The 11,492-nt window shown below is 48.6% G+C and overlaps 1 protein-coding gene across 1 annotated transcript; it reads right to left on the minus strand.

Annotated features, from left to right (window-relative positions):
• Positions 1–1,295: 1,295 nt before the first annotated feature.
• On the minus strand, positions 1,296–5,993 carry LOC142583519 (neprilysin-1-like). Its single transcript, XM_075694008.1, has 2 exons — positions 5,952–5,993; positions 1,296–3,359 (listed from the first exon to the last, which is right to left on the minus strand). Exons 1-2 carry the CDS (start codon positions 5,991–5,993, stop codon positions 1,305–1,307), a joined length of 2,097 nt encoding a protein of 698 aa, XP_075550123.1. The 3' UTR covers positions 1,296–1,304.
• Between the last annotated feature and the right edge of the window lie 5,499 nt (positions 5,994–11,492).

An 11,492-nucleotide genomic window follows, 5' to 3' on the forward strand; every position in this document is an offset into this window, starting at 1 on the left:
TTCAACATTGTTTTAAATTTCCACGGTAAGCACCATGCACATACACAATATATATAATTATAAACACAGGACAAAGTTTATTATATATTTTAAAGAGAAGGACGTAGTCAATGAAAAATTATTTATAAAGCTATGGATAGTCTATGCCTAGAGAATGAATACGTTGTTGTATGTTCACCTCGCTTCAAATTGCTCTGCGTACTTTTTTGGCTCTGAAAAAAGCCTGCAGACTTCAGCGACCCCTTCGGCAGTCTTCTATCACCGGCGTGTGAAATACAGGTGAATGATATGTGTCTCATTATTGAATCTCTTTCCAGTAAGCAATGCTAACGACTCATGAAAAAACAAACTTTTCTAATAATTTACAACATTTATTAGGTATGGAAACATCGTCACTTGCGCACGGAGGCCTTAAATATATACAGGGTGTCCCAATTAGTTACCATGCGCCAAGATAAAGGGAGAGCAATTGCGTTACTCGAAGAAAACCTAGTGCATTTTGTTTCCGGTACAATGAAGTAGCTCCTAGTAACTTTGTTTCAATACTGAGATTTAATTAGGTAATTGTAACTAATTACCTAACTCGAGACGTAATATCCTAATTATCAAAGGGTCAATGAGGCACTTGTACAGGCACAGCCAAGGAACATGTAATTGCGGTATTTTCAGCGACGTACTAATAAGTAGCATTAATTAATCTAAATTAATAGCATTTCTGCATGGTGCGACACTTGGCTCATGAAACAATATATCCAAAGGAAAGGCACTGAAAGTAACACGAGTTGCTTCCAAAGCTCACCCGCATCCGTATGTTCTTAATGGCTCTCCTTTATGCTTTGTCTAGTGTACAAATATCTTGACGTGCACATCGGCAGTGACCTTTCATGGAAAGCGCATGTCAAACACATATCTAACAATGCTAATCGCATGCTTGCTTTCCTTCGCCGTAATTTTTCGCGGTCGCTTTAAAATTACTTTTGCATAAAACGGTCGTTCGAACTGAAATGGAATATGCGTCTTCCTTGTGGTACCTTAATATAAAGCCATCGATTAATACTCTAGAATCTGTTCAGAATCTACATAACCTAATTACCTTGAATTAAGCCGCTCACTTTTCTCAATAAACTCCTCGTTGAAGAAAGGGTCCTGTTTTCAAATCTCATCTCAAGCCTTATCAAATAACGACATACAACAGTAGCCGCACTATGGTGTATACTTATACAATATGTGCACTTTCGCTATCCCAACAACACAGTATACACTTACGACGTAGATTTATGTTCAAAGAAAGCTCTGTAAATGTTTCACCAAAAGGAACATCGCGAAGATTGGCTCATCCTCGAGACCTGGGAGCATCCGAACGCGGATGCGAAGGCCTCCATGTTCTTCAGCGGGATCACACAGCGATCTCTCCAGGACGCGTAATTCGTGAACGAGGCGCTGCCGTTGGCGGCGCACCACTTCACGCAGCTGGAAATGAAGAAGAGCTGCTGCGCGTTGTATCGAAGCTCTGCCAAGTGCCCGGCGCTCTCTCGGAGAAGCCCCTTGTACGCGTTGAGCGCGGAGACGACGCCCGCGAAATCCGCCATGTTCTCCGAGTCGGCGGTTTCACGCGACATACCATGGGAGCGTCGCAGGCAGAGCAGCTTGTCATTGTAGAAGAGTCGGGACGACTTCGACCACCAGTCACGCCACCGGCCGTCACTGTCCCACAGCCTGCCTTCAACGTCGAACGCGTGAGTCATCTCGTGCCCGATGACAGAGCCGAGGCCGCCGTAATTGTACGCCATCGGCGCACCGGGCGAGAACACCGGAGGCCGGAGCATAGTCGCCGGCAGCATGAGCGCGTTGCGCATAGGGAAGTAGGCGGCGTTCGTTGCGCGCAAAGAAAACTTGAAGCTGCTGGTGTTCCTCAACTCCCACTCGATGGTCAGCTTCATCGCGTACAGCCACGGTTCGAGAAAGCGAAAGGACACGTCCGGGTAACGCGAGTACACCTGGTCCAGTTCTTCGTCGTTGGCGAAGAATTTGGGATAGCCCACGTGTGCCTGGAGGGTGCGCATCTTGTCCAGGGCCGTCGCCTTGGTGACGTCGTCGAGCCAGCTGGCGCGACGAATCTCTTCGATAATGGATTTCCGTATGCGCCACAGCATCTTCTTGGCGGACTCGACGGTGCTGGCTGGAACGGCCCTGAACAAATAGTGCGAAAGCAGCGGCACCTCCATGGCTCTGATCACGGAGCGCAGGCAAATGAACGGAAAATTCCGCACGTGCTCTGCCAACTCGGACGACGACAGGGGAACCAAAGTGCGCACGAGCTCCCACGCCACCAGGAGGCTTGTTCTCGCCTCTCCGAGGTTCGAATAGACCTTGTCAAAATAGGACAAGGCACTAACACTGATTTGAACCTTGTGCTCTTTCCGGTAGACGTTATCACTATGAGCCGCGATCAGAACTTCCCAGCGGCCAGGACGTATGGTCGGCGTGTAGATCCCAATGCCGTCAACAGTCGAGAAAACGAGGCTGTTCGCTTTCTGCAGCGTGCCTTTCGTGAGGAGGCCGATGGCCGTGTTCTCGGATTCTGTTATTTGCACGGCTATTCTCAAGGCTTCGTCACCGTCATTCAGCACGCCGAGTGCGTCAGTGTGCGGAGCATAGAACTTGTTCGTCAGTACGTTCGAGCTTCGCTGGCGGAACCAGACCAATTGATTGGCATTGAGCGTGACCTTGATCTCCCTGGCGCCCTTGTAGAGTTGCGAGTCTTCCAGAGATAGGCCTAGCAGAGTGAGCAGCTTGTACTTGAAGAACAGGAGCAGGACACGGTCCAGGGCTTCCGCGCGGGCGTGACCAGGTACGGAGAGACCGACGCTTTGGACAAACTGCCTCAGCGTCGTAGACTCATCCAGGTCACCGGCCTGAACCCTCAAGCAGCTGTGGTACAGGGCTGCCGCCTTCTGGGCGGCGCTCTGTCCTCGCTCAGGATACGTGGCGGTCGAGAGTGCGCGGGGCAGGGCGTCGTACATGTCGTCCTGCATCTGCGTGATGGTCTGCGCCGACGGACTTGCGTACGCGCCGCAGGCGAAGGCGTAGAAGTCGCGGCACGGATCCGCCGAGGTGTCCACGAAAGGCTCGATGAGGCTGGACAAGCCGGCGTTCAGTCCCACTCTTTCGCTTGACGCCTCAGCAGTGGAAGCCGAGTGCGCTTTGCTGTCGGAGCTGGGTGATGGGGCCGCGCGGAAGATGACAGAAACGCACGCGACAGCCACGGTCAAGCCGACCACGACGATGACGTAGGCTAGGCTCTTGGCGCTTCCGACGTTGGCTGCGGACTTCGAGTCGCACTGGCTGGCTTTGGCACTCTGGGGGAGGAGGGACACATAGAAAATTTGGGATGAGGGCGGGTGCACGTTTATTAGCAGAAATGTTGCGCAGCGAAAGACGAGGTACGATATGAGCAACATAGACAGACGCATCTGTCTATGGTGCGCCTGTCACCAACTAGACCAGCAAAGTGTTTTATTTCACGTTTATCCTACACACGAAGCGACGATATTGTGAAAGATACATGGCGAACCCGAAGTGGTTTAACTGCGGGCGCATCGCACGCGCGTCTTTTACGAGGTTCTTTTGCAGCTTTTACGAGGTTCTTTCGCAGGTTCTTTCGCAGATTAATAAGTTTGCAGGGACAACATGGCCACAATTAGTACACGACCGGGGTAGTTGGAGAAGTATGGGAGAGGCCTTTGCCCTGCAGTGGGCGTAACCATGATGATGATGATGATGATGATGATGATGATGATGATGATGATGATGATGATGATGAGTCGCAGCTTGACGCGTTGTCACGCCGCCTTGCCGTCGAAGTCTCAAAAAAAAGGGAAAGAAAGAAATAGTCAAGCGCCCGTAGCGGGACTTTTATACAAACATTTCGGTGTTTCCTACGCTGCTGATTCTTGCGCAGCTTTTTGCGATGTCATCCTCTTCCCCACCTCTGCTGGCTCGTATACTGTGCACTACGTTATTATGGTGAACTACTCCCGATGAGTCCGAAGTGCAGACCACGGTATACTTCCTACACAACGCGAGTGTATATGGAACCCAATAATACGACGCGCTGTATACTCCACAAATAGGCTGTGCAGCGTTTCAGCGATTCTTCGATGACCGCTTTCAACTGAGCTCGATACCTGGATACTAAACTGTACTTCAACGAAGTAATTCCGAGAGAAAAGGCAAGAAATCGTAATGCACACACGTAGCTACTAAGGAAACGTAAGACTCGGGCCACTTATCAGTGGATAACAATTTCTACCTTTCCCTAAACTTCTTACACATTGCTGATATCCGCAGAATAAATTTGCTTATTCATACGCGCCGTGCCTTTACTAATTAAAGTTCGAGTGATAAGAATGCGCAAATATTTCTCGTAGTTTCTTTTAGTGGCGACACATTCTGTTACCGAGTGACACGGCATGAGCGGCGACTTGTGAAGATTGGCTTTTTGGCATCTTTGCAATGTATGCGACTTACAGTGCCTTGGCCGAAGCTTGACAAAACTACCTTCCTGGTGTAAGTGCACAGCGTCGCTCAGGGACGTGTAAATTATATACCTACATGCGCGATGCGTCGGCGCGAACGATCGTTGCCGTAGATGGAGGTATACAGTACAGCACAATAATCGTAGCGGAGGAAATGACTGCAGTTATCCCAAAATAGTGATATCGCAGTCCACGCTCTGCTGTTTCGGCTGTACCTCTCGCGATACCCTTTTTACGAGGACGCGATTAGCATCCTTTTGGAACTTTGCCCGCTTTGCGGTACGGTTTTGTCTAACATCTTTCGCTCCTAAACTTGGGACACGGGGTGCGCGGAATTGGGTCTGTGCGCGTACAGACAGCTCGGAACACTTGGCATGTGCAACAGTTAAAATATGTGTTACGGGCTATGTGCCTATTCTTGGTTATTCCCCCGGTTTGGGTACGGGTCACTCTTAAAACCCACTATACCCGTGCCCCTGAGGCACCGCAGCCCGACGCTTTAGCGCTCTGCGCCACGAATCGGCGCCTGCCGCGAGAGAACAGTTCTCAGCGTCCGCGTACAGCGGCGCGCCGAGCGCGAATTTCGTGAAGGCGCCGCTAGATGGCGCAGCCTGTTCACAGGGAAGCACGATAGAGGATCCCGGCTACAGTACAAGCTCCATACATGACGCGTTTCGGCTGTGCCAATACGGTGTCGCTACATTGCTTCACTGCTAATCGCATTAGCGCCGACATTCATCGTGAGATGGGTTCTGCCAGATTATTTTTTATTCACTTACTTTACTTATATTACATATTTTGCTTCATTTACTTGCTTTACGCGCTTTGGTTATATTACTTTGCTTTCTCGCGTTAGTTCCTGAGCAGCTTCGTTAACGTGACAACTGTCCCTAGGCAAGCCGCATCACACCGCAGCGCAAGCTAGACAACTAGGCATTTCCGTACAATTGAACGTCACGCTGAGGAAGGCACATGATAGCTTTGAAAAATTACATATGTAAAATACAACTGGCCAGACTCGCCGTAATTAGTGTGTAATACCACAAAGTCTTAGCATAACTGTAATACGCAGCAGCGCTTCTGATAACAGGTTATTTATCTGACACTGAGAAAGACTTGCTCGTACTATTATATACATATGTAGGATTGTAGGATTGTTTGTAGGATTTTTGCAACCGTTAGGACACCCATGCTATTGTTTAGCGTTTGTGCTCGTCGCGAAACATCCCTCTTGTTTCCGGCTTTCGCTCCGGCTCGATAGAGCAGGTAGCAAGAGACATGTTGTCACTACACCAAAATTCTAAGGGTGAACAAGCACAGCTGGTGGCTGACCAACTCGGGTAGAGGGCAATTTTATGAGCAGGTAACCTGATAATAGGGAGAAAAAATTCGGAGTAAGATTTAGGTGCTTACCGTAGTGAGGGCGAACATCTTCTTCCTCTTCTTCTCTACCATTTCGTCAGGTTCCACGATCTTTTTTACTTTTTGTAATTTTATTTTTTAATATAGTGCATTGTCATATTGTGCCGCGTCTTTCCGACCTACTGTTAAACATTTTTTCTCGGTTTCTCTCATTGGTAGCACACTGAACTTAACTGTAATTCTTAACATTGTGCGGTGTGTCACTATTGTACCATAGTATTCTTATACTATAACGTACGTTGGAAAATTCCACATTTAATGTTCTCATGCTTTCTTGCTTTAACTGTTTTCGTATATACTGCAACGTGTCTGTCTGTCTGTCCGTCCGTCCGTCCGTCCGTCCGTCCGTCCGTCCGTCCGTCCGTCCGTCCGTCCGTCCGTCCGTCCGTCCGTCCGTCCGTCCGTCCGTCCGTCCGTCCGTCCGTCCGTCCGTCCGTCCGTCCGTCCGTCCGTCCGTCCGTCCGTCCGTCCGTCCGTCCGTCCGTCCGTCCGTCCGTCCGTCCGTCCGTCCGTCCGTCCGTCCGTCCGTCCGTCCGTCCGTCCGTCCGTCCGTCCGTCCGTCCGTCCGTCCGTCCGTCCGTCCGTCCGTCCGTCCGTCCGTCCGTCCGTCCGTCCGTCCGTCCGTCCGTCCGTCCGTCCGTCCGTCCGTCCGTCCGTCCGTCCGTCCGTCCGTCCGTCCGTCCGTCCGTCCGTCCGTCCGTCCGTCCGTCCGTCCGTCCGTCCGTCCGTCCGTCCGTCCGTCCGTCCGTCCGTCCGTCCGTCCGTCCGTCCGTCCGTCCGTCCGTCCGTCTGTCTGTCTGTCTGTCTGTCTGTCTGTCTGTCTGTCTGTCTGTCTGTCTGTCTGTCTGTCTGTCTGTCTGTCTGTCTGTCTGTCTGTCTGTCTGTCTGTCTGTCTGTCTGTCTGTCTGTCTGTCTGTCTGTCTGTCTGTCTGTCTGTCTGTCTGTCTGTCTGTCTGTCTGTCTGTCTGTCTGTCTGTCTGTCTGTCTGTCTGTCTGTCTGTCTGTCTGTCTGTCTGTCTGTCTGTCTGTCTGTCTGTCTGTCTGTCTGTCTGTCTGTCTGTCTGTCTGTCTGTCTGTCTGTCTGTCTGTCTGTCTGTCTGTCTGTCTGTCTGTCTGTCTGTCTGTCTGTCTGTCTGTCTGTCTGTCTGTCTGTCTGTCTGTCTGTCTGTCTGTCTGTCTGTCTGTCTGTCTGTCTGTCTGTCTGTCTGTCTGTCTGTCTGTCTGTCTGTCTGTCTGTCTGTCTGTCTGTCTGTCTGTCTGTCTGTCTGTCTGTCTGTCTGTCTGTCTGTCTGTCTGTCTGTCTGTCTGTCTGTCTGTCTGTCTGTCTGTCTGTCTGTCTGTCTGTCTGTCTGTCTGTCTGTCTGTCTGTCTGTCTGTCTGTCTGTCTGTCTGTCTGTCTGTCTGTCTGTCTGTCTGTCTGTCTGTCTGTCTGTCTGTCTGTCTGTCTGTCTGTCTGTCTGTCTGTCTGTCTGTCTGTCTGTCTGTCTGTCTGTCTGTCTGTCTGTCTGTCTGTCTGTCTGTCTGTCTGTCTGTCTGTCTGTCTGTCTGTCTGTCTGTCTGTCTGTCTGTCTGTCTGTCTGTCTGTCTGTCTGTCTGTCTGTCTGTCTGTCTGTCTGTCTGTCTGTCTGTCTGTCTGTCTGTCTGTCTGTCTGTCTGTCTGTCTGTCTGTCTGTCTGTCTGTCTGTCTGTCTGTCTGTCTGTCTGTCTGTCTGTCTGTCTGTCTGTCTGTCTGTCTGTCTGTCTGTCTGTCTGTCTGTCTGTCTGTCTGTCTGTCTGTCTGTCTGTCTGTCTGTCTGTCTGTCTGTCTGTCTGTCTGTCTGTCTGTCTGTCTGTCTGTCTGTCTGTCTGTCTGTCTGTCTGTCTGTCTGTCTGTCTGTCTGTTCTAATGTACTGCGCCCGCCGTATGGCCCAATGTAATGTTCCCTCCCGGAAACGTTTGAAGCGTTAAAAGGCTGACTATTGCAGTTGTTAAGGCTGTACTTCTAACTTTCGTGGGGCGGTAAGAATACGGAACTTGTGACATCTTCCTTTTTTATTATTATTCATGTCAGAAATTCCGAAGAAGAAAATGTAAACCGAAAACCGACGCATCAGCGCTATCGTGGCTTGTTGACGCAAAAATATAATAAATCAAGAGGAGTTCCCCAGGAATTTATCCTTTCTGCTATTTTGTTTAACGTTTTATTAAGCTCAATTCCATTGTGCGAAACCGTACAAGTTATGCAGATAGATAACGCAGCATTCCTTGCGTCTGCGAGTGATATTCACTCATCACAAATAACACTGCAGTCATACTTCTAGGAACGCTTGAAGCTTGGTTTGCAGGTATTCGAATGTCGTAACAAAGTTCCTTCACTGTGTTACCATTGAATGTACCGGTCAATATCGCTATCCAATACCGCCAAGAAATCATTCCTCAAGTTGACTTTATCAAATATCTAGGTGCAATATACGACGCAAATCTGAGCTGGTGAGATCACATTTATCGTTTTAAATCTAAGGCAGCACCCGCTGTTGGCATGATAAGCAATCTTGACCGACATCACTCTGGGCTACGCAGGGAAACTCTAATAATGAGTCATCGCATGTACGCTCGACCGATACTTGAGTTTGGATGCGTGCAATTCTCTGCTGGGCGAGCATACAAGATTAACCCCCTAGTTCTTGTCTTGGTTTTGGTTTACCAAAATTTGTTGCTAAGAATGTTTTATATCAAGAAGCACGCCTGCCTACTCTGTCCTGCCGATTCCGCATCCTAACAGTAAAAACGCATTTAAACATTTATAATTCTCCTTTGAGACGATCGTCAGTCGTATTTATTAGTGAAATGAGCGCATTTTTCGATTAGCATTGGCACCGCTTACATAGACCTCAAGTTTTGTTTGTGCAAGCTTAGCTAGATCCACTAAACGTTAATGCGTGCGAGATAATTTGCCCAGACAAGCGCTTGCCTGATATAATGATTGAATTTGATTACATATTTCCATCAAATGCCTAACTCCTGTTCACTGCATATTTACATGGCATGCTAGAAGATCATTTAACGCAATCGAGAGTAGATCATGTGATCACGACTGATGCGCCAATGAGTGAGGAGAAAGTGGGTGTGAGTATTTTCTCCGAGTCACTATCCCGGTCATATGCATTACGCCTTCCGGATTTCACACTCGTATTTCTGGCTGAACTATCAGCCGTTATCTTAGCCCTTCGAAAACTTTCTTCAAATTATTCAACAGTGGTTATAGCGACTGATTCACTTTCAGTATGCACATCACTCACTTCATCTTCAGACACTACCAATACATTTAAACCATGAACTCCTCCAAACTTAAGCCTGGTGCGGTTGGTATGGGTTCCAGACCATCGTGGTATATTCTTAAATAAAGTGGCAGACACACTTGCGAGGATGTCTGCTAATGGACCAGCTATGTCCGTTTTGGCTATACTTCGGCTTATGTCACTGCGGCTAGGTTTAGAAAGCTTTCCCTTTTCCAAGATTCTACAAAACTGAAAATTATGACGTCGTAATTTAATCATTTGACCTTTTCATGGGACAATAAATGGTGACCCACACGTAAATTGGAAATCTCAATAACGAAATTACGATGCCGCATCCCACCGTTAAAGTTTTTTACCTATACAGGTCTGGTCTGGCACCGTCCCCTCTGTGTCAAACCTGCCAGCTAGGAACCCGAAAACATTGATCACTTTCCACTAGCATGCCGTCGATTCAGAAACCAGACGAATAAATTCGTATTCTCATTCCTAAAATAAGTATTTCTTTAACTACCCAGGATATCCTCTCCTTCGGGGCTTCATTGGGCTTTAGCCACAGGAACATCTGCGTGGCCTTTCGCGACTATCTCTGTGACCCAAGAAGGCTACCAGGTTAATTCACAAAATCAATAATTAGATCGCTGATTGCTTTATCGCAATTATTGTAATACCACAAAGAAACACACACGTACGCGCACACAATTTGCTGTTTATAACTACAATTATTATTTCTGTATCTTCCAGGTAAATATATCTCCTATATAATTATCGTAAACTTTATACTTCACCCTGATTTAGTTTTCCGTTTAGATTTTTCTCTCTCCCCTTCCCACTAACCTTTAACCGCCGGCTTCTTGGCCAATCCCCCGCAGTGGGTAAGCGCCACAGGTGAGGAGAAAGCAAGCAAGCGAGCTATCGTCATTTTCATCATCTCGTCTCCGCGCGCTAAGAACACGAGCTCAAGACAAGCTGGAACGTTCACTTTTCGCGTAAATCTGCTACCATTACTAGCCGCAAGCTCGTCTCGTCCTGCTGGCGGTACAGCTGACGTCATAACTAGTGCGACGCTTCCTTCAGGTAAGGCTCTTTCCGAAGAAATTTGATAGCAGTCGCCCTATAGACTTGGCAAAATACTCATTACAGTAACTTTTGATACGACAAGGGCAGCATTTTTCAACCAACCGATCAGACGTCGCACATAGACGCACATAGGCGTAGTGTCCCCGACGCGGGCGGCAAGGACGTCGGCCGGCAAACAAAGGAACGCGCCCAACGGGCGGCGGTAGACGAACGTTGGTGACGTTGGATCATCCGTGGGATCATTGTATTTCGAAACCTCGGCCAACATTAAGCGTATCGCGGGATGACGTAAGGTATGCCTCACTAGGTGAACACTGTATAGGGGCCCCCTACGTACAGGGTTGCGAAACCAAAACTGTGACTAAGTCACGACATGACAGTTACCTTAGGAGAGACAAAGACGCGAATTGCGGAGCAAGCTCGGGTATCTGAGATTCCAGTTGTGATTACGAGAACGAAGTGGAGCGGCTGGTCATGTAATGCGCAGAACAGATAACTGGTGGTCTATCACAGTAACAGAATGGGTGCCAGGAAAGAGAAAACTCAATTGACTCGAGGGTGGCTGAGAATTAAAAAGCATGATCTGGGATGTTGCGCGTAAAACCACTGCCTGATTATGAGGCGCGCCGTAGTGAGGGGCTCCGGAGGGACTCCGGAATAATTTTTACCGCCTGGGGTTCTTTAACGTGCATCCAATGCCCGGTACAAGGGCGTTCTTGCATTTCGCCGTCATCTAGATGTGGCCGTCGTGGCTGTCAGAGAATTATAAGTAGGCAGGGGTACACGTAGCGCTGGCTGGAAGAGTCCACCGTCCTGCGATTGGACGTAAATATGATTATGGTGATATTGAGGACAATTATGTTGATCTTAGGCTTGACCAAACTGAACTAGGGCGCTGCGCGCACGACATTAAAGGCATGCACGGCTTTTCTGTGCGAACAAATCACAAATAAAGGAGAAGACTTAAGTAACACGTCTACTCTGCGACTTTGACCTTTGAAAGATGGCAATAAGTGACCGCTATTTAAGCAAAGTTTAGTTGGCTCACAAATTTTGTGCCACAGAGCTATGCGCGTTCGGTCACGTCTTTTCTGCTATTCTATAGACTACCTCTGTTTTGTTTTCCGAGCTTTTTTCACAGTTTTCGTCCCCTTTAATTGCCTTCCTTTCAACGTG

The sequence above is a fragment of the Dermacentor variabilis genome, chromosome 5 (assembly GCF_050947875.1).
Source record: "Dermacentor variabilis isolate Ectoservices chromosome 5, ASM5094787v1, whole genome shotgun sequence".
NCBI classification, from domain to species: Eukaryota; Metazoa; Arthropoda; class Arachnida; order Ixodida; family Ixodidae; genus Dermacentor; species Dermacentor variabilis.

Excerpts from the sequence above, each read along its gene's own strand:
- LOC142583519 (XM_075694008.1), bottom strand. The coding sequence starts at position 5,993 with ATGGTAGAGAAGAAGAGGAAGAAGATGTTCGCCCTCACTACG. Across the intron at positions 3,360-5,951 it reads AGATGTTCGCCCTCACTACG|AGTGCCAAAGCCAGCCAGTG; the intron begins GTAAGCACCTAA and ends CTCCTCCCCCAG.